General features: G+C 40.6%; 1 protein-coding gene across 7 annotated transcripts in view; it reads left to right on the top strand.

The window, feature by feature from the left end:
- The first annotated feature begins 7,111 nt into the window (after window positions 1–7,111).
- The window catches only part of ANXA3 (annexin A3), a 133,096-nt gene continuing 117,854 nt past the window's right edge, over window positions 7,112–22,353 (top strand). For 6 of the 7 annotated variants that reach the window (XR_010322065.1, XR_010322064.1, XR_010322062.1 and 3 more), the window contains exons 1-2: window positions 7,112–7,237; window positions 15,116–15,167. Coding sequence is in view for 2 of the 7 variants with exons in the window: in XM_064285668.1 (XP_064141738.1) it covers window positions 15,153–15,167 (15 nt within the window). In the remaining 5 variants the exon portion in view is untranslated. The remainder of the gene's footprint in view (window positions 7,238–15,115; window positions 15,168–22,353) is intronic. The other variant, XM_003414133.4, reaches the window with a different exon arrangement.

Raw genomic sequence — 22,353 nt, 5'->3', positions numbered from 1 at the left:
GTGGTGCATACATACAATGGAATACTGCACAACTATAAAGAATAACGAGGAATCTGTGGGATATCTTATAACACAGATGAATCTGGAGGACATTATGCTCAGTGAAATAAGTCAATCACAAAAAGACAAATATTGTATAGTCCCACTATTATAAAAATTCAAGAATAGACACACACACAGAAAGCAAAGTTCTTCGATGATTATCAGGGATGGGAGGGAAGGGAAGGAGGAATCACTTTCTAGACAGTAGACACTTGTTACTTTTGGTGATGGGAAAGGCACTCCCGAATATGGGTGATGTCAGCACAACTTGACCAAGGTAAATAAAGACACAGAGAAGCACATGAGAAAAAGGGACATTTTTGATAAATGCTATAACATATACAATTTTGCAAAAACAGTAAAACAGCCAAAAAATATGTGTGTGGTTACTTAGGTAGATATGGATGCACATATGTGTATAGGAAACCACGTGGGTGTAAATGCATATGCATGTATAGGTGTATCTGTAGGCATACGTATATACATGTTTGTGTGTGCTGCACGTGTATCCACACACAGGGCCAGATTAAGGCATGCGAGGGCCCTGAGTATTAATAATTTATGGTGTGCCCTCCTCTGCTTTCTCATGTATTTGAAGGGGATATATAGGTATATATATATTTAAATGTGTGTGTGCATGTGTGTGTGAAACCCTGGTGGCGTGGTGGTTAAGTGCTACTAGGGCTGCTAACCAAAGGGTTGGCAGTTCAAATCTGCCAGGCGCTCCTTGGAAACTCTATGGCGCAGTTCTACTCTGTCCTATAGGGTCGCTGTGAGTCGGAATCGACTGGACGGCACTGGGTTTGTTTTTTTTATTTTTTGGATCGTGTGTGTGTGTGCGCGTGTGTCTTAGCTATCCATTATGTACCTTCTTTTTAATGCGACTATAATATTCGCAACTGAATGCAAAATTCACACATGCCATTTTAGTGAAATGAGATTAACTGAATTATAAATTTTTTTGTGGATGTGGGGTACTAAGATTTTTACTATATACCACCTATTCTGGAAACCCTGGTGGCGTAGTGGTTGAGTGCTACAGCTGCCCACCAAAGGATCAGCAGTTCGAATTCGCCAGGTGCTCCTTGGAAACTCTATGGGGCAGTTCTACTCTGTCCTATGGGGTCACTATGAGTCGGAATCGACTCGACAGCTCTGGGTTTGTTTTTTTTTTTTACCACCTATTCTACAAAAAGAATATTCCACATATTCTACAACAAAGAAAATGGGCAGGGAACTTAGTCATTTCAACAATCAATGTAAAATTCTTTTGATCTCCCACAAGGAAAAATCGACTTTCATTAATTTTGCTTTAAATGTCTCATACTTTTGATTCTTGTTTTGTAATAAATGTTGTAATTATAAATGAACAATTTAAAAGATGTCATAAAAGAAAACTTAGTAATCAGAAAACAAATATTACAACTACTATATTTTACTTTTAGATCTTTCATCTCTAACATGTTATAATTAAAAACATTTTCTATTCTTTGCTCTTACAAATTCTTCAATGATTTCATCACAGTTTGCTGCCAAACAATATCTACTCCCATACATAACAGGGATAATGAACCAAGTCTTTCTTGAATTACTGTTGTATGCTGAGGGTTTTTGAGTCTCTTTAGGGATAAAAACGAGCATTCTGTTCACGGTTTTTTGACCATTAAAGTTAGGAATATGCATAAAACAAAATTTTTGACATTGGGAAATACATTGTATCGTATCTTCTATTATGGAATCATACATGCCTGGATGAGTAAAATTTGTCTGAATCTGTAAACTTAGTTCTCATGTAAGAATGAAGTTGTTGCACTTCTCCATAAACCTCTGTAAGGGTTTATATTTAAGTCACCAGGATAAGCCTGCACTAATTTCTAAGATGCCGTCTTGCATTCTTCGTCAGGTATATCCACATTGTTTAAGAAAGAAAATCTATTTGAAAGAACTTCAAACACTTTCACCCTTCTTTTCATGCAAGAGTCAATTGCGTTAATGATGGTGTAGTATATGGTTACTTGAAATTGATTTCTAGCACTCAGTGATACTTCCGGAGCATTTCTGTCATTTACTTCTTTTTTTCTAATGCTTCTGTGATGGTGAACTTCTTGATAATCTGTATTTGGCAGTATTTGTCTGTTGTGTTTTCAAAATTTTCAAAATCTTCCGTTAAATTATGTACACTCTCTGTTAATGACTGGTGGAGATCTGCGCATGTCTTTAAATTTGCTTCTGAATCTTGGAGACCTTGATTCATCCAATGAAAATGCTGCAATATATTATTCCATATAAGCAACATATGTATACTCTAGTGTTTGCATTTTGTTGACAATGTTTTCAGCTTCTCTTTTGGTGTCTCCTTTTTGTGTCTGGTATCCATTAGTCTAAGGCATCTGGAATCTGATCGTACGACTCCAGGATAGCACTTGTTCCTACAGCATGCACTTCCAACATGTATTAGAAATACATTTTAATACTCGATCATTGCCTAAATGTTTTAAGAAACTCCCATCGGTGAGTAGAGGTGGCAAAAAATGTGTAAAGTAACTGAACAGTAGAAAAAAAATCAAATGCTTCTGGACAACAATCTACTGTGATCCATCCTACAAGATTAAGTGAATGTGCAGCACATGAAGTGAAAATGACAGATTCATTACGTTCTAAAATTTTGTTGCTTTTATAATTTGCTTTTATAATGCCCTGACATATTGGCAGCGTTGTCATAGGACTGGCCTGAGCACTTAGAAAAACCAGTTTTGGAAACTTCATGTAATAGTGAAGTACTTGATTTGTAATTTCTTCACCAATATGACTTTTTAAGCTAGTAAATGTGATAAATTATTAGACAGGTTTTCCATCCACTGGAGATATATATCTTAAGATAATACTTAGCTAATCTGTATGAGAAAGACCAAGAGTGGAATCTACAGACTGAAATATTGAGTTATATTTATGTCACTGAAAATTGTTGATTGAGTTTTATCACTTATTAAGTTTATTAATTCGTGTGTGGTTTTAGAAATATATGATGTCCTGTGTTACCATATTTTGAGATGAAATCTGCCAAAAATGGATCAAGCTGAGCAACAAGTTCAAGAAACCCCCCAAATTTCCATTTTGTGGAGACCCAAAAACTTCAGTTCTTCCTCAGAAAGATAGTCCATGTTCAGCAATTGTTATAATGATAGCAACAACACATTGCAAAATGGCTTTCTAATACAGATACTCTCCATTAACATTTGTTACCATTTCATGAATTAAGCCAAAACCATGTCTTTGGTTTAAATATGACAACATACAATCACTGTGAATTGAACTGTTTTTGTGTTTATCAATCACATTTGAGTTGCGCCAATTGTTAAATCTATCTTTAGCAAATTGAGAATTAAATGATGTAGGACTGAATAGTTTATAAACAAAAGAATATACAGAGTCCACTAATGTAGAATACAGTAGCTACTTCCTCTTATAACTTTCGCCATTAGCTTTGCAACTGAGAAATATATTCTGGCTACAGAACCTTGTTTGTCTACCATCCAGAAATTTTTGACATGAATTTTGAAATGGTCCTATAGAAATTGCATGGGGGCGGCTTCTGACCTCCTCTAACCTCACAAGCGGGAAGGAGAATCAAGATCAACAGCCCAAGGCTGATTCCTATGAGGTGGAGGTCAGGCATGCCTCCTCTCTCTGCCATCTTTATCAATTCTGACACCAACCATCCCTCCCACGGCACTCGCTACTTCTCTGCTGGGTTCGATAATTTACTGCAATGGCCACACAGAACTCACAGACAATACTTATGATTATGGGGTTTATGAGGGAAGTAAACAGTTAAAATTCAGGTTCAGAAATACTCAGGATACAGTTCTTCCACCAGGACAGCCTCTTCTCAGAGAGGTCACACCTCTCTGTGGCCCTTGGCCTCTGCCCTTCTCAGATAAGTGTTACAGAGCTCTTTTAGCTCTGCCAATAAGTACCCAGAGGCACCCCACTCCACCAGTAAGCCTTGGTCAGAGGTGCTCAGCTCTAGCTCTATGGGTTGACAAACTCAGCTCCATCAACGGCCCAGAGGTTCCCTACTCCACCAGCGAGCCTCCTGTCCAAAGGCACTCAGCTTTCTTGCTCTGTAGGCTGGGAAGCCACCATGCCACCTCCTGCCGGTCTCTCCTGACGCAGTATCTCTGCCACTGCTTCTCGCCATCTTTGTGTTACAGCTCTCTCTCTCTCTCTCTCTCTCTCTGTCTTCTGGTTCCAGAAGCTTCTCAGTGCAGGATTCTAGGTTCAAAGGACACACTCTGCTCTTGGCTCCACTTCCTTGCTGGTGGTGGGATTCTCTCTTTGTTCTGGAATTGGCTTTCTTTTTAAGCCTAACGGGATGGCAAAACTAATTCCCTTGTAAAGTGTCCACGTACCTTATTAGCATGGTCCCACCCATCATTTGGTGGAAGTAAAAGACCATGGTGAGAAAGGCCACACAAAATCATTCCATGGTACTGCAGGTCCACTATGATGTCGACAATCACTTGGCCCTCTTTTGATTCAATAATTTACATCATTAGAAGAAAAAATGATTCCACAAAGCAGGATCTGTATTTCTGTTATTTATGGGGTCTGCAGATGTGACAATTTCAGATTGTAAAACAGTTTCATTTTCTACACCATTATTCATTTTTTTTTTTACTACAGCAAGGAATGAATGCAGCATTTGGAACAAATTCTGTTATATTCATATTGCTATTAGTAATTTCAGCACTAGCAGTACTAGAACAATGATTTGTCACCATTAAACTCAAGTGTTCAGTGGAAGAAGTCTCTTCTGATTCATTACTTTCTAAAAAGGAAGTTAATCTTGGAATTGTCTTTAGGGATTCACAAATTCTTTTTATTTTCTGTGAGCTTTCGTTTTTTTGTGTTCCATTTAGTTGTTGCCGTTTCATTTTATCTGGATATAAAATTATGTCACTTTTTAAATTTAGTTCTACCATAAAAAATAAATTTGAATAATTCAAAATAAATAAAATTTATAAAACAAGTAAAATTTATAAAATAAAATTTACATCTGAATTTGAACATGGACACAAAAAAATTATACTTCAATATTAGTAAGAAAATTGATTTGGGACATGTAATTTTGTTCTTCAGGTTTGAAATAGTCAAAAACAGTACTTACAAGGCAGTTAGAAATAATTCCACTTATCATACAATGTTTGAGAGCCCTTTGCAGATCTCCATGAGTGTTTTTTGTCTTGAAATAATACTTAAAACCTTGCGCACTCACTCTCCATCCTTTGATGCTGCATCTTCACAGTTCATTGGACTGATACCCGACAGGGGTGAGAGCTATCACAGAGAGCAGGACACGAATACAAGAGTATGCTCAATCTGAAGACACGTTTTGGTTTGCTTGGATGGGACCAGATACATCCTGAGTCACGTGATTAGAGTACCACTGGTGCCTTCTTATGTGGTCAATGAGAGAGAGTTGAATGTGAGGTTATACCTGATTGGTCCAAAATGAAAAGGAAAATATAATTGTTATACAAAATTTATAAAATGGAATCAGTTTCATTTAGTGCCCTGACAGTTCCCTTCCACTGGGGTGCTCACTTTTTCTTGTGCCCTGTCTGCTTGGCATCTATGGGTCTTTGCTTTGGACAACTGGTGCCCCTGTTTTATTGATGCCCTAAGCACATGCTTACCTTGCTTATCGGGTAATCCGTCCCTGTCCACATATGTAACAAACCACATAGACGGCACAGTTACGGAGGTTTCCAGGACATATTTGAACTACATGTGGGATTGATTTGCTGGGTTAAAAGGCTTGGGACCATAGTCTCGCGGGACAGCTTAGTCAATTGGTATAACATAGTTCACAAAGATAATGTTCTACATTCTAGTTTGGTGGGTAGCGTTCGGGGTCTTAAATGCTGGCAAGTGTCCATCTGAGATACAACTATTGGTCTCTACTCATATGGAACAAAAGAAAATGAAGGAAATCAAAGGCCCTAAGAAGAAATTAGTCCACAGGACTAATAGCCCGCATGAACTATATAGCTTATTCTAACCCAAGACCAGAAGAGCTGGACAGTGCCAGCCTACCACTACCAACTGTTCTGAAAAGGGACACAATAGAAGGTCCTGGATAGAATGGGAGAAAAATGTAGAACAAAACTCAAATTCCTAAAAAAGGCCAGAACTACTGGACCTATATATAGAAACTAGAGGAACCACTGAGACTATCGCCCTAAAATACCCTTCGAACTTGGAAATGAAGCTATTTCTGCAAGTCACCTTTCAGGCAAAGCCGAATAATAGGTTGGCTATAAAATTGTCTAATATCACCCCCGATATATGCTCACCTAAACGATTAACTTTGTCAGTCAACACTTACCATAAAGCAAAGATGGGAAGGCAAGAAGGGTGAGGGAAGTTAGATGGATGGAAACTGAACAGAATGAAATAATGAGAATGCTGACACATTGTAAAAATTGTAACCAATGGCATGGAACAGTTTGTATAAAAGTTGTTAGCCAAAGCCAAGCCAAATTCATTGTCCGAGAAGATTTCGACTCATAGCAACCCTACAGGTCAGAGTAGAACTGTCCGCATAGGGTTTCCAAGTCCCTAGATCTTTAGGGAAACAGACTGCCATGTCTTTCTCCCACAGAAATTGTTAAAGGGGAACCGAATTTGCTGTGTGAACTTTCACCTAAAACACAATATTATGTAAAAAAAAAGAAAAAAAAAAAAAGGATCTAGTACAGTGCTTGGCACCCAGTAAATCCCAGATAAATGTTATTGATTATTATCTGTGTTAGGTGTCAGCTATCTGTACCAGGCTGTGAGTTCCTTGGGGTTGAGGACTGTCTAATAGAAAATAAGCGTTGCAGTAAATTTGAGGAACTTAAGGGGAAGTGAGGGAGAATTTCAAATTCCGAGAAAACGGGTAGTAACGTGAGGATGCCGGGAGGGCCAGGGCGCCAGTGTGCAATGCCGGGGCCCCAGGGCAGAGGGGCGCGGCTTCCGTTTTCCCGGGGCACCGGCTGGTCAGGTGGCGCCTGGAAGCCAGGGGAGGGGCGGAGGAAGGGGTGCGGTCGCCGTCGCCCGCCGGGAGTAAACGCGCAGCCCCAGCGTGTGAGCACACACCTTCGCTCCCGGTTCTTCCGCGTACGGGTTCCCGCGGCGGCGTTTTAGGGTAAGTTCAGCCTCACCCCGGGCCGCCCCGCCCGGTGTCCCCGCGCTGCCCCGAGGCTTGGAGTGCAACTCCGTCCCTGGGGTACCGCTGGGCTGGAGCCGCGCCCCGAGAGCCGCGCCGGGTACCGCTCCAGCTGTGCGGGGCAGAGGCGTAGGACCTCGGCGGACACAGAGCCGCTCTCTTCCATTTCGGAGTTGAGGAAACGGCGGCCGAGGGGAGTGGAGTCACCCAGCTATGGTCCGTGGCGGGCCCCAAGCACCCAACTGCCTTGGCACCCTGGGTCCTTTATTTTTTCATCACAATTAGCAGCGTTTGAGATTCAGTTGGCCATCTTGGCGCCCTCAACCCTAAAGTTCTTGGGAAAAGAATAGAGTCGAAATGGCTCTCCAGGTCCCCGGCGCTTCTGGCGGAACTGGTTCCGAGTTCCATTCTCAGGACTTGGTGCCCCACCCATCCTATGAGCACGATTTCCCTTTCACGTAGGCAATTTATATTATCTTACTTAATTTTTATAGGAGGTTGAAGAATGGATTTAGATATTGGGCCTTGGGAGTTCCTTGATAAGACTCACCTTTTTCTTCTTCTGTAACAATCCAGTTCACTAGTCCTGAATCTTTTCCCTGGCTGTAGACTCAGCAGGTGGGGAACCTGGGTACTGGAATGCAAAAGACCACATATAGGAAACTGTGGTTTCTGCCCAGGCCAGAAGGTTCTGCCCGGAGGCCCCTCAGGCTGCTGATAAGAAGTTTGCACAGCCTGGACTAAAATCTTTCTCGAAGGATTTGTGCCCAATTCTACATTTACAACTGTTTTCATCAACTTCATCAAAAAGCAAACAAACAAAAAAAAAACCATTAAAACGTTATTCAGCAGAGATAATTTGGCTTTCCTGAGGAAAACTTCAGACAGACCAGGAAGGGAACTTAGAGATGCAAAAAAAACAGAACCTTGTTCCCAGACCTGTGTGTTGCTATGGGAAAGTATGTGTAGAAATAGGGTTGGAGGAGGAAGTAAAAAGAAATTATGTAGGTGCTTTAATCCCTTTGAGAACATGGGTGTTTTAAAGTTTAGGTTATCTGGCCTCCAGATAAACCCCAACACCAAACACTTCAATTAGTCAATTCTGATTCGTGACAACCCCATGTGCCTCCAAAAAAACCCCTATGCATGGCAGCCCCATGTGTGCAGAGCAGAACTGGCTGTGTAGGGTTTTCAAGCTGTGACCTTTCATAAGCAGATCATCAGGCCTTTCTTCCCAGGACCTTTGGGTGGGTTCAAACCACCAACCATCTGGTTAGTTGTCAAACACTTAACGTTTGGGCCACCCAGGGACTCCCGTCTGGCCTCCACTGTGGATTAATTCTTTACTTCTTTTAAAAATTAGTTGATAGGGTAGTGATGTTGTTATGTGTTGTTGAGTCCGTTCCGACTCATAGCGACCCTTTGTATAACAGAACCAAACACTACCCAGTGTTGCGCCATCCTCACAATGCTTGCTGTGCTTGAGCCCATCATTGCAGCCTCTCTGTCAATCCATCTAATTGAGGGTCTTCCTCTCTTTCACTGACCCTCTACCAAATATGATGTGCTTCTCCAGAAACTGGTCCCACCTGGTAACATGTCCAGAGTATGTGAAACAAAGTCTTGCCATCATTGCTTCTAGAAGCATTCTTCCAAGACAGATTTGTTCGTCCTCCTGGCAGTTCATGGTATATTCAGTATAGTTCACTAACACCGCAATTCAAAGGTTATCAATTCTTCTTCTTTGGTCTCCCTTATTCATTGCCCAGCTTTCACATGCATATGAGGCAGTTGAAAATACCATAGCTTAGGCCAGGCTCACCTTAGTCTTCAAAGTGACATATATGCTTTTTAACATTTTAAAGAGGTCTTTTGCAGTACACTTCCCCAGTGCATTAAGTTGTTTGATTTCTTTACTGCTACTTCCATGGGTGTTATTATGGATCCAAGTAAAATGAAATCCTTGACAACTTCAACATTGCACATACGTATATAAGACACAGACACGTAGAAGACAGTAATAATTGTTAATAATTACGATGTATATTTGACCTATACATATTGAGTACCAGCTTCAGGTAGGTTCAGGACCTGGAGCTTTGGAAGGCAGAAGCATGAAGGTTAAGTTCATACCTTTAGAGTCTGGCTGCCTAGGTTCAGTGGGGGTCCACTCGCTAGCTGTGTGACCATGGAACATTACCGTACCTCTTGGTACCGCAGCTTCTTCTTATGCAAATGGAGATGCTATTAATGAAACCTAACTCAGTGGATTATCCTGAGCCTTATATTAAATAATTCATTCAATGAGTGTTTTTTCAACATTTACTGTGCCCCAAAGGAGCCCTGGTGGCACAATGGGTATAGTGCTTGGCTACTAACCTAAAGGTCCGAGGTTCGAACCTGCTAGCCACTCTGTGGGAAAGAAGACCTTGAAATCTGCTTCTGTAAAGATCACAACCTAGGAAATCCTATGGGGCATTTCTACTCTGTCATGTAGGGTTGCTATGGTTACACAGTGGTTAAGCACTCAGCTGCTAACAGAAAGGTCAGCGGTTTGAATCCACCAGCTGCTCCATGGGAGAAAGATGTACCAGTCTGCTTCTGTAAAGATTTACAGCCTTGGAAACCCTGTGGGGCAGTTCTACTCTGTCCTGTAGGGTCCCTCTGATTTGGAAGCAACTTGATGGGAACAGGAGCAGGTTTTTATGAGTTGGCATGACTAGATGGCAAACAGCAACACTATGCCTCAGTGAACAAACATGACGTAAATCCCTAGCTTTATGGAGTTGAACTTCTAGTGCTTTTTATATTATCAGGCCAAAACCCAAACCAAACCCATTGATGTCGAGTTGATTCCAACTCATACCAACCCTACAGTACAGAGTTAAACTGCCCTATAGGGTTTCTAAGGCTATAAATCTTTTTTTTTTTCTTAATTGTGCTTTAGGTGAAAGTTTACAGAGCAAATTAATTTCCCATTCAATAGTTTATTCACAGATTATTCAGTGACATTGGCTGTAATACCTTCAATGTGTTAGCGCTCTTCCCATTACCACCCTGAGTTCCACATTTCCATTCATCTGATTTTCCTGCCCCTTCCTGCCTGCTTATATTTGCTTTTGGGCATATGGTGTCCTTTTGGTCTCATGTACATGATTTTTCTAAGAAGAACTTTTCCCATGTGTGTTGTCCTAGTGGAAATACTGGACTGATGGTGATAGATATTAAATCAAAAATTCTATTGAAAGAATATTTTCATTCTACAGGAGAACACATGGCATTCAAACCAACTGCAACATGTGTTGTGCTTTGCAGGCAGAACAATGAGGTATTTAACAGGCAGAGTAAATAAATGCAGTGAGTTCAAAGCAATTTCAAAGGAAGGAAGGAAAAATTACAAGGGGTGATTAAACTACAAACTTTCTTAACATTAATTTCTAGTCTAGTACAAACTCATTCTTAATACAGTTTGACTAAGGCAATATTTCTAAAGTGAAATGTATAAACATTCTTGATGTGGAGGTTTAGTGATGCATTGCAGGCAGTCAACCTAATGGGAGTCCTTAAAAAGAGTAAAGATTAAGTCAGCTCTAAATCTAAAGTCTTATGAAATGTAAGCCTTGCTCATTGAGCTAAAGGGGAATGAGATAGATCCCAGGCATCTGCCTGGGAAATTCCCTGAAACTAGTTATGACAGCAAGTGTATTTACATAAGTTAAAGCCCAAACCTCTGCTTTCTTATGTTATGGTCAAAACTTTAGTCTTATACAGCAGCAATCTGCCGCCATATTCTAACAAACTTAGTTTCTACCTAGTTACCAATTTACAAAGACGTAGCAGGTTGCCGTAGAAAAATCTCAATGAGTGAAAATTAATTTGAGAGTGAGAACGGTGATAAAGCTTGACATCTACTTATCTTTGGCTATAAAGTTATTTATAGGCTCTAACTTCATTTAACATATCAGTAAGGTGCCTTCTCTAGAGCCAGCTGCATAAACATTCTTAACAGGCACTGGGCTTGCTTTTGTTTTTCAGGCAGTAAAACTTTGAAAAAAAGAGCCAAATGTGTTTTTAGAAGAGTAGAAATGAAATTCTGAGTTTAATTCAGAATGGAGTTTTTAATTTTAGGTCTGAAGCCACCTACTTCAGATGTTAGTACTTCAATTCTAAAATTTGCATTTATGGTTACTGTCTATTATTTGGCTGAAAGATGACCGCCAGGAAAGGCTTCAGTTCCAAGTTAGAAGGGTGTCTAAGGGCTATAGTCTTGTGCATTCCTCCAGTCTCTCTCAGACCAGTAAATCTAGTCTTTTTTTATGAATTTGAATTTTGTTCTACATTTCCCCCCCCACTCTAACTGGGACCTTCTATTGTGATTTTGGTCAGAGTGGTTGGAAGTGATAGCGGGGCACCATCTAGTTCTGGTCTCAGGCTGGTGGAGGCTGTGTTTCTTGTGGTCCATTAGTCCTTTGGACTAATTGTTTGCTTGAGTCTGGTTTTCTTCACTTTCCTTTGTTCTGAATGGAAAGAGACCAATAATTGTATCTTAGATGGCCACTCGCAAGCTTTTAAGACCCCAGATGCTGCTCACCAAAGTAGGATGTGGACTGCTTTCTTTCTTTTTTTTTTTTTTAATTTTAATTTTTATTGTGCTTTAAGTGAAAGTTTACAAATCAAGTCAGTCTCTCACGCAAAAACTTATATACACCTTGCTACATACTCCCAGCTGCTCTCCCCCTAATGAGACTGCCCACTCCTTCCCTGCACTCTCTCTTTTCCTGTCCATTTTGTCAGCTTCTAACCCCCTTTACGCTCTCATCTCCCCTCCAGGCAGGAGATGCCAACATAGTCTGGAGTGTCCACCTGATCCAAGAAGCTCACTCCTCACCAGCATCCCTCTCCAATCCATTGTCCAGTACAATCCATGTCTGAAGAGTTGGCTTTGGGAATGATTTCTGTCCTGGGTCAACAGACAGTCTGGGGGCCATGACCACCGGGGTCCTTCTCGGTAGTCTCAGTCAGACCATTAAGTCTGGTCTTTTTACAAGAATTTAGGGTCTGCATCCCACTGCTCTCCTGTTCCCTCAGGGGTTCTCTGTTGTGTTCCCCGTCAGGGCAGTCATCAGTTGTAGCTGGGCACCATCTAGTTCTTCTGGTCTCAGGCTGATGTACTGATGTAGTCTCTGGTTTATGTGGCCCTTTTCTGTCTCTTGGGCTCATAATTACCTTGTATCTTTGGTGTTCTTCGTTCTCCTTTGCTCCAGGTGGGTTGAGACCCGTTGATGCATCTTAGATGGCTGCTTGCTAGCGTTTAAGACCCTAGACGCCACTCTCCAAAGTGGGATGCAGAATATTTTCTTAATAGATTTTATTATGCCAATTGACTTAGATGTCCCCTGAACCCATGGTCCCCAACCCCCTGCCCCTGCTATGCTGGCCTTTGAAGCATTCAGTTTATTCAGGAAATTTCTTTGCTTTTGGTTTAGTCTAGTTGTGCTGACCTCGCCTGTATTGTGTGTTGTCTTTCCCATCACCTAAAGTAGTTCTTACCTACTATCTAATTAGTGAATACCCATCTCCCACCCTCCTTCCCTCCCCTCTCTTGTAACCATCAAGGAATATTCTCTTCTCTGTTTAAACTATTTCTCCAGCTCTTATAATAGTGGTCTTATACAATAGTTGTCCTTTTGCAACTGACTAGTTTCACTCAGCATAATGCCTTCCAGATTCCTCCATGTTATGAAATGTTTCACAGATTAATCACTGTGGAATGCCTTCTTTATGAACTATGTTATGCCAGTTGACCTAGATGTCCCCTGAGACTATGGTCCTTAACCTCAAGCCCTGTAACTCAGTCTCTTCAGGTGTTTGGAAATATCTAGGCTGTTTCCATGACTGTGCCCCTGAGTACTCTATTATGTGTATGAATATACATGCAGCACATGCAAATATGTGTGTAGAAATATCCACAGCCAAATCTATATATGCGCATGGGTCCAAGGCTATAAATCTTCATGGAAGCCGACTGCCACATCTTTCTTCCGCCAACCTTTTGGTTAGTAGCTGAGTGCTTACCAACTCTACCAACAGGGCTCCATGTTACCTGACACATAGTAAAAACTAAAAATACCAGCTGATATTGTTAGGCATATTTTCTCATTTGATGCAAGAAACAGCCCTCCTCTCTCCCTTTTTACAGATGAGAAAATTGAGGCTGCAAAAATTTTGTCTTCCTTGAAGAGGCAAAAGTAGTAACCTTGTATACACTGTGTAAAGAGAGGGTCGTGGTGTTAGACTGGAAGTAGAGAGCCAGCTGTCCTAGGCTACAGAGAGCCTGAGAAAATTAGGCCTAAATCTTTCCTAGGACCAGTGATGTAATTTCCTGTTGAACTTTGCTGTGAGGCTGTCCATGAATTTTTTAAATATTTTGTTCCCAGGATATGTGGGGGCAACTTGTTTTTCTAAATTAACCCTGGAGGTAAGCCAGCATGTTTGAATAATATGTACTTATGGAAAGTATGCTTGCTTTCCCAGTCACGGCTTCATCTAAGAACTGTCCTTTTCACCTCTGTACCCTAAGCCAGGACTGGACTGCCTCTTCAGAGAGCACAAATGTCTGTGTATACTAGGCCACAGGGTTGGAGCCTTGTAAAATGTAAATGGAGATTTCAGAATCAAAGCACAAGGAAATGGATCACATTGAAGCCAGCTAAAATTTGCACTGGTTGGGGGTGAGGGTTGGGGAGCAATTTCCTTTGTGGTTTTTTTGTTGTTGTTGTTCCCTAGGGTGGTAGTTTGCCGTGGTTAAAAGAAGTCAGTAATCAACGTAGTTCTACAGGATTTTAAATAAGTTGAAAATTCGCTTTCTAGGAAGGTTATTTGTAAACTCTTTAAGTGGAAAGATTTTTTTTCTCCTTTGTCTTTGAACCCTGTGTTAGTTATCTAGTACCGCTATGACAGAAATATCACAAGTGCATGACTTTAACAAACAGAAACTTGTTTTCTCACAATTTAGGAGGCTAGAAGTCTGAATTCAGAGTGTCGGTTGGAAGGGAAGGCTTTCTCTGTCCACTCTGCAGGAAGGTCTTTGTCTCTTCAGCTTCTGCTTTCTGGCTTCTTGGAGATCCTCCATGTGGCTTGGCATCGATGTTACCCCATTGCTCTCTCTGCTGGCTTGTTTAATCTCCTTTATATCTTAAAAAAGATTGACTCAAGATACACCTGACACTTATCATTCCTCATTAACATAACAAAGACAACCCATTATCAAATGGGATTATAACCATAGGCATAGAGGTTAGGAATTAGAACACATATTTTAGGGGGACACAATTCAATCCGTAACAAACACTCACAAATCTAGTGCAGTCCCTGGTATATGGTATATAACCAGTGTAACCACTCGCCTTTGAGTTGATTACTGCTCATGGTGACCCCAAGTTTGTCAGAGTAGAGTTGTGCTCCATGGGGCTTTCAGTGGCTGATTTTTCAGAAGTAGATATTCAGGCCTTTCTTCCAAGGCGTTTCTGGGTGGATTTGAACTGGGACTTCGAACTGGTTCCGTCTGGTTTGAACCCCTGCTGAGAATTTGTACTTCTAACAAGTTTCCAGATGATGCTAATGCTACTGGTTAGGGACCAATTCTGAGAACCACTAACAGCAGTGGTTCTCAAAATTTATTATACATAAGAATCACCTAGGGATCTTGTTAAAATGTAGATTCAGATTCAGTATATTTTTTTAATACGTGCTTCTGTTTTCTGAATTAAAGATAAGTGGTTTGGACTGAGGTTACTGTGCTCTGAGTCACAGATTTATTCCTTTTAGTAATCTTTTTTTTTTTTTTTCTTTTAATAGGTTAGTGTGATTTCAACTCAAGGCAAGGTGGGATATCATGGCCTCCATCTGGGTAAGTAAAAATCAAGCCTTCATAAAACTGTAGCTTCTTTGAATCAAGTCAAAGTGTTACCAGTTGCCAATCTGACACAAAGGGTCCTTGTCACATTAAAAAAATATATTGTCTCAGGAAATGGATGTGTGTCTCTCTGTTCACTACATTTATCGAGCACCTATCACATATAAAAGAGCCCTGGAATCCTTTTTACAGTAAATTTTAGGTGGATAAAATACAGAAATGACAGGAGATACGGGTGAATTTAAAAGCTAATCTTGGATGAGAAAGATACTTACAGTCAAATCACAAAACCAAAAGCGTAAGAGAAAAATATTGATCTATTTTTATTTAATTAACATAGAAATTTATAACTTATGACAGCAAACCACACTATTAGCAGCCTCAGTAGGCAACCCACAGGGGGAAAATATTTGCAGCACGTCAGACTTATTTCCTTAACAAACAAATGACTCGAATAAATGAATAAGAAAAATGAACTCGATGGAGAAATTTGCAAAGGACATGAATTGGACGTGAAAAAAAATGATAAATGCCTAATAAACATTTGAAAAAATGCTGCACCTCACTGAGAGTTAAAGAAAAGTTAACAGCACAACAAGAAACCATTTTCTACCTAAGAAATTGGCAAAGGTGAAAATAAACATTCAGACCAATGTTGTAGAGGATGTGAGGCAGACAGGAAGGCTCATACTCTGTTCATGGGAGATTAAATTTGATACACTTTTGGGTGTCATTTTGGCAATATCTATCCATGTTTAAATGCACATGCCTAGTAATTCCACTTTGGGGTGTGTATCATATAGATATTCTTGCATAATATTGAGAAAATATGGGCATAAGGGCATTCATTTTTATTAATGGAAATATGCAGACAACATAAATGGACATCTTTAGGGTATGAAATTAGTAAGTTATAAAATGGAATAGTGCATGATCATTAAAAAGACTGGGGAAAAATGGATCAGCTCTTTATGTACTGACATAAGAAAATGTTCCAGATTATATTAACAAATGAAAAAAAAATCAAGTTTTATAATAGCGTGTACAGAACAATCCAGTTTATTTAAAAGAAAGAAAAAATACATACATAAAGACTATATGTATAGGCAAACTTTCTGGAAACGTGGAACTGTGAGCAAGGACACCGTTACTTTGCCACGTATCACCTTCTGTATTCTTTGATTTCTTCTTAACCATGAACATACATTATATTTTATAAGGGAGAAGAGAAGCTTAAAGAAAAGCACTTACGGTGACGTGTCCTGTCTTGATACAGCGTGGGTGGAAGGCATGCTGCTGCAAAGCTTTGTGTTAGTTATTGTCAGGTGCTGTTGAGTCTATTCTGACTCATAGCGACCCCACGTACAATAGAACGAAATGGCGAGAGGCCATTTGTTGTTGTTGCTGTTAGTTGCCATCTAGTTGACTCTGACTCTAGTTGAGTAGAACTGCTCCATGGGGTTTTCAAAACTGTGACCGTTTGGAAACAGATGGCTAGGGCTGTCTTCCAAGGTACCTCTAGGTGAGTTTGAACCACCAAGCTTTATTTAGGCTGGTAGTCAAGCACTTAACGGTATGTGCCACCCAGGAACTCAGATTTCCAATTGTAATCATTTTCTTAAGTTTTGTTTTATTGTGGTGAAATATACATAAAAAAACCCAGTGCTGTCGAGTCGATTCCGACTCATAGCGACCTTATAGGACAGAGTAGAACTGCCCCATAGAGTTTCCAAGGAGAGCCTGGCGGATTCGAACTGCCAATCCTTTGATTGGCAGCTGTAGCACTTAACCACTACACCACCAGGGTTTCCAGAATATATATAAAATATATATAGAACATAAAATTTGCCACTTTAACCATTTTTAAGTGTACAGTTCAGTGGCATACAGTTGTAAACATTCTTATCACAAAGTTTTATCTGTGCTCTATCTTTTACACATACAAGCACACACACACTCAAACAAGCAATCAGGTCTACTCTTTTCTACAAAACTGTAGGTCAGTTATCAGTGGTTACAAGTGGACTGTCGGTTTACCAGAGTGTTTTGAATAAAGGAGAAGACCTTTGCGGTTGCAGTATATTATCCTTAAAGATGAAAAAATGGCTGGTGTCTTAGGTCTTTTATATTCTATTTGTTGAAACTCTACTCACCCTTCCCTCCCATTGTTTTAGAAGAGGAAACAATCTACGTTGCAGTAATATTTCCTTTGTTTGGAAATTTTGGCTATTTCTGTGCAGACTTATGTTCTGCTATTTCACCCAAATGAAAGGACCTAATATCTTACCAGTTTAACAACAACAGCAAACAACAACTCTTTGGACCCATGGTTCCTTGTCATATGTTGCCCTTAGGTACACAGCAAGTACTCGGGCAGCCCACAGATTTAGAATGTCCTGAGACAAGAGTTTGTATTAAGGTGTCATAGCTGTATTTTTCCGGTAGGTACCTTCCACAATGCTGGCTTTCTCATGCAAATATTCTAAAGCCTTCTCTCCTTGGTCAATTCCTAACCTACCATTAAAAAAAAAAAAAAGAAAAATTGCCATGAAGTCAATTTAGACTCATGGCGACCCTGTGTGTTTCAGAGTAGACTGCCCGCTGTAGGGTTTTCATGGCTGTGACCTTTTGGGAGCAGATTGCCAGGCCTTTCTTCCAAGGTACCACCATGTGGGTCAAACCACCAACCTTTTGGTTCGTAGTCCAGTGTTTAACCATTTACACCACCCAGGGACACCTTAAGTTACTATTACAGAATAATGGATGCTTTTGCTGTTTGATTGAGCTCTCAAATTAATATTTTTATTACGCTGCTAAAGGTTTTCTAAATGAACTCTTAACCATTGTAATCATCACGAACTGTTACTAACATCCTAACTAAAAACTTCAGTTTGCAAGATGAGGAAGGAGAACATAGAGCCACTCAGGAACCAAGGACAAAAAGAAGTTTTACAAAATGTAACTCCATACGAATATGGTGCCTACTAACCTGGTCTTGAAGGATCCTTGGTAATGCAATGGTCAAGTGCTTGGCTGCTAACAAAAGCATGGGCGGTTCAAGCCCACCCAGCCACTCCGTAGGAGAAAGACCTGGTGATTTGCTTCCATAAAGATTACAGTCAAGAAAACCCTATGGGGCAGTTCTGCTCTGTCACATGGTATTGTTGAGTCGGAATTGACTCGACAGCACCAAACAACAACAACCTGGTTTTGAGGAGGTTCATCAAAAGCGCAGTTAAACAATTAAAAAAGCAAGTATGTAGTGTGTTGAAATCTACTGGGAACAGAATGATGACATTCTAGCTTTTGATCCACCCTCCCAGTTCTGCCTTTTATAGCACTTTAATTGGTTAAAAGGCAAACTCTTGAACTTGACATTGATCGAGTTACTTAGTCTTTCTGAACCTCAGTTTTCTTGTCTGTAAAATGGACATAATGGTGGTACCTCTATCATCTAGTGGTTGTAAGGGTTAAACCAGTTCACGTAAAATGCGTTAACAGCACCAGGCATATAGTGAGCTCTTGATAAACATTAGCTGTAATCATTATCATGTGAATATTTTTATTCTAAAAACATATTCCTTGCTAAATAATATCCCTACCACCAGTTTAATAAAGTAGCTTCTGCCTGCTTCCTGGGCCTGATTTTATTAAAGATCAACTGAATTCCCCAACCCCCCACACACACATTGGAATGGGGTTCTCCGAGCCTTCTAAAACAGATGGATTGTCCATAAATAGATTCTTTCTGAGCCCTCCTATTTCAGTATTTTCTAGTATTTTTAATATTTATATATTTTTTAAGACACTTATAATTCACATTAAAGTTGCAGAGAAATTCCAAAATACCACTTTGCTTTATTTGTGACTAAAATTATTATTGACACTATGGTCTGGTTATCTTATGCTGGTCAGAAGTCACATCTTTCATAATGAGTGAAAATGGGGAAAAAAAGGAGTTAATGTTTTGTAATAAATATAGATTGTCAGACAGAATCTTCAAAACATAGGGTGCGTGGAGAAGAAATCGTAAAATGGATCCTTGATAGTGGAAAGGCTAATCTTAGGTGGAAACTTGCTAATAGGAAAAACTAATCCATGATAATGTGTTGATGATGAGAGTTCGAGCATAGTTTCCCTTCCTCACCCAACCCTTTCTTTCTTGGAAACATGATTGGTGCAATCTGATACATGAGAACTGTCTTGGTTACCTAGTGCTGCTATACCACAAGTACCACAGATGAGTAGCTTTAAAGAACAGAAATTGATTTTTTTTACAGTTCTAGAGGCTTAAGGTTCAAATCAGGGTCTCAGCCTTGTGTATTCCTTCCTAGTCAGTAGCCCCAGGCATTCCTTGGAGTTCCTTGGCTTGTGATCAGTCCTCACGTGGTCTTTCCCTGAGTATGTGTACCTCTGTGTTTAATCTGCTCTTTTAAAACTCAGAAGTGATTAGATATGAAACCCACCTTACTTGGGTGTGATCTAATTAACATAGCAAAGAAAACCCCATTTCCAAACAGGATTGCACCCACAAGTATGTTGTTGTTAGGTACCCTCAAGTTGATTTGTGTCTCATAGCAACCCAAGTGACAGCATAGAACTGCCCTGCAGGGTTTTCTAACTGTAACCTTTATGGGAGCACATCACCAGGTCTTTCTTCCACGCAGCCACTGGGTAGGCTCGAATCACCAACTTCTTGGTTAGCAGCCGAGCATTTAACTTGTTACGCTACCAGGGCTCCTTTCCACAAGTATAAAAACCTATTGCTGTTGAGTGGATTCTGACTCATAGCAACACTATAGGACAGAGTAAAACTGCCTTATAGGGTTTCCAAGGAGCGCCCGGTGAATTCGAACTGCCAACCTTTTGGTTAGCAACCGTAGCCTTAACCACTACACCACCAGGGTATAAAAAAAAAAAGATTTTTTTTTTTTAATTTAATAATAGGAGTTAGGATTTCAATCCATAACAAGGTTAAGTGCTCCCATTTCTGTTGTGTAGCCCAGAGGAATGACCCCAGTGGTAGGACTCTCAGCAATGGTGTAATGTACTAATGTGAAAGAGAATTTGGGAAGGTGCTGCCTTTCAAATTCTGCCCCAAGGATGGCACCAGTCCTGGATACTTGGGTGCTGTCTGTCCTGGGTACAAGGAGTTTGTGAGAGTCCTGTATGGTTTCATATCTCTTACTTTGGTAGCGATATCCTACTAGACCTTTCTTACCTGGTATGTTTGCTTTTCTGGACCATGCAAGTTTAAAATGTGTGTTGGGAGAAAACGAGTGTGAATGTGCTGAACTTGTCCTCTGTGATCACCCTCCCTCTACCATATCTCATGCTGGAAGATCTGGCTTTGTAACTGTTTTCACTGAAATGGACTTTCCACATTCCAAGCAGAATGGGCATCCTGCCTGGCTAGGTGCTCTTCTGCACAATTGCAACTTCCTGTCTGGTGTGAGTTTTAAACCGTGTTCCCTGAAGCTTATCTAGGTAAATATTGGCACTCACACAGTTACACAAATGGCCCTCTGCAGGAAGTTAATGAAAAAAAAGGTTAGATCTGGATTTCAAATCAAAAGAGAACTTTGTTTCAGGATACCTCCTGGAAAGAAATACTATATAATCTGAGTGAGAAGAGAGAGGCTTCCTGAGAATGAATGGAATGACAGTTAAAGAACCTTTCTTGCCACTCCCAAGCCCAACTAGAAGGAGGAAGGATCCAACTTTCCTATTTAATCATAATAAAAGTAAAATCTGCCCATCTAATAAGTAGCCAAAAAAAACCCAAATGCGTTGCCATTGAGTCGATTCTGACTCATAGTGACCCTATAGGACAGAGTAGAACTGCACCATAGAGTTCCCAAGGAGCGCCTGGCAGATTTGAACTGCCGACCCTTTGGTTAGCAGCCGTAGCACTTAACCACTACACCACCAGTGTTTCCAGTAAGTAGCCATTGAATAAAAAAAAAAAAAACCAAACCCACTGCCTTCAAGTGGATTCCGACTCACAGTGACCCAATAGGACAGTAGAACTGCCCCATAGTGTTTCCAGGGAGCAGCTAGTGAATTTGAACTGCAGACCTTTTGGTTAGCAGCCGAGTTCTTAACCACTTTGTCACCAGGTCTAGGCCTGCTAAGTCAGGGCCAAAGAGGAAAGAAAAAAGTTATAGATCATAGAGCAAGGAATGTGAAGGGGAGAAGGTGTGATTTCTTTTTTGAAAGTCTGTTTTTTGCTGGATGCAAAAGAGAAAAAATTAAGTATTTTAGAGTATTGAACAATATGATTAATACAGAGATCTCACATGAATTAAAAGAGAATAAGTCAAAAGGACAGAAAATTGTCAAATATGCCCCTTCCTTTGTCATCAGACCTTTGTTTCTATCCTAAACATCTGTCGCCACACACTGTTTTATATAAGGGGCCAAGGAAGGTCTGCCAGAGAAGGTGCCCTTTAAGTGAGGACTGAGGGTTAAGGTGATGTTCACGTGGTAGAAAAACATTCCAGATAGAGGAAACAGCATGAACAAAGACAGTAAGGTAAGAAAGAGCTCGACTTACACCAGGTGGACTTTCAGAGAACTGGAATGATGGGCAAAGGATAGAGCGGCTCCAGGTGAAGGGGAAGGGAGGTTGGGCCAAGCCATGCAGGGCTATTTGCCCCAGTGTAAGCATCCAGTGGGAGGCCAGACAAGAGTGTTAAGTAGGAGGTGGTGTGACCTGACAGGTTTTTAACAGATGACTCAGTTGGTGTATGGAAAGTGGGTTGGAGCTAGCAATAGAAGGAAGCATAGAGGAAGCCTATGGCACATGTCGGAAACCCTGGTGGCGTAGTGGTTAAGTGCTATGGCTGCTAACCAAAGGGTTGGCAGTTCGAATCCACCAGAGGCTCCTTGGAAACTCTATGGGGCAGTTCTACTCTGTCCTATAGGGTCGCTATGAGTCGGAATCGACTGGACAGCACTGGGTTTGGGTTTTTTTTTTTGTATTGCACATGTCCAGGAGAGAGATGACAGTGACGTGGACTACAAGAGTGGCAGAGAACATGAGACTGTATTTTTGAGATAGTTTTAACAAGCTTGGCTGATGGCTTGGGAGGGAAAAGGAGATAAAGGAATGAAAGGAAACCCCCAGGTTTCTGGTGGGTGGTGGTGCCATTTAGAGAAATGGGACAGGTTGAGGAAA

This window comes from Loxodonta africana, chromosome 5 (genome assembly GCF_030014295.1).
Source record: "Loxodonta africana isolate mLoxAfr1 chromosome 5, mLoxAfr1.hap2, whole genome shotgun sequence".
NCBI classification, from domain to species: domain Eukaryota; kingdom Metazoa; phylum Chordata; class Mammalia; order Proboscidea; family Elephantidae; genus Loxodonta; species Loxodonta africana.
The sequence above is the reverse complement of the archived record's forward strand: the minus strand, read 5'-3'. Positions and strand labels throughout refer to the sequence as shown.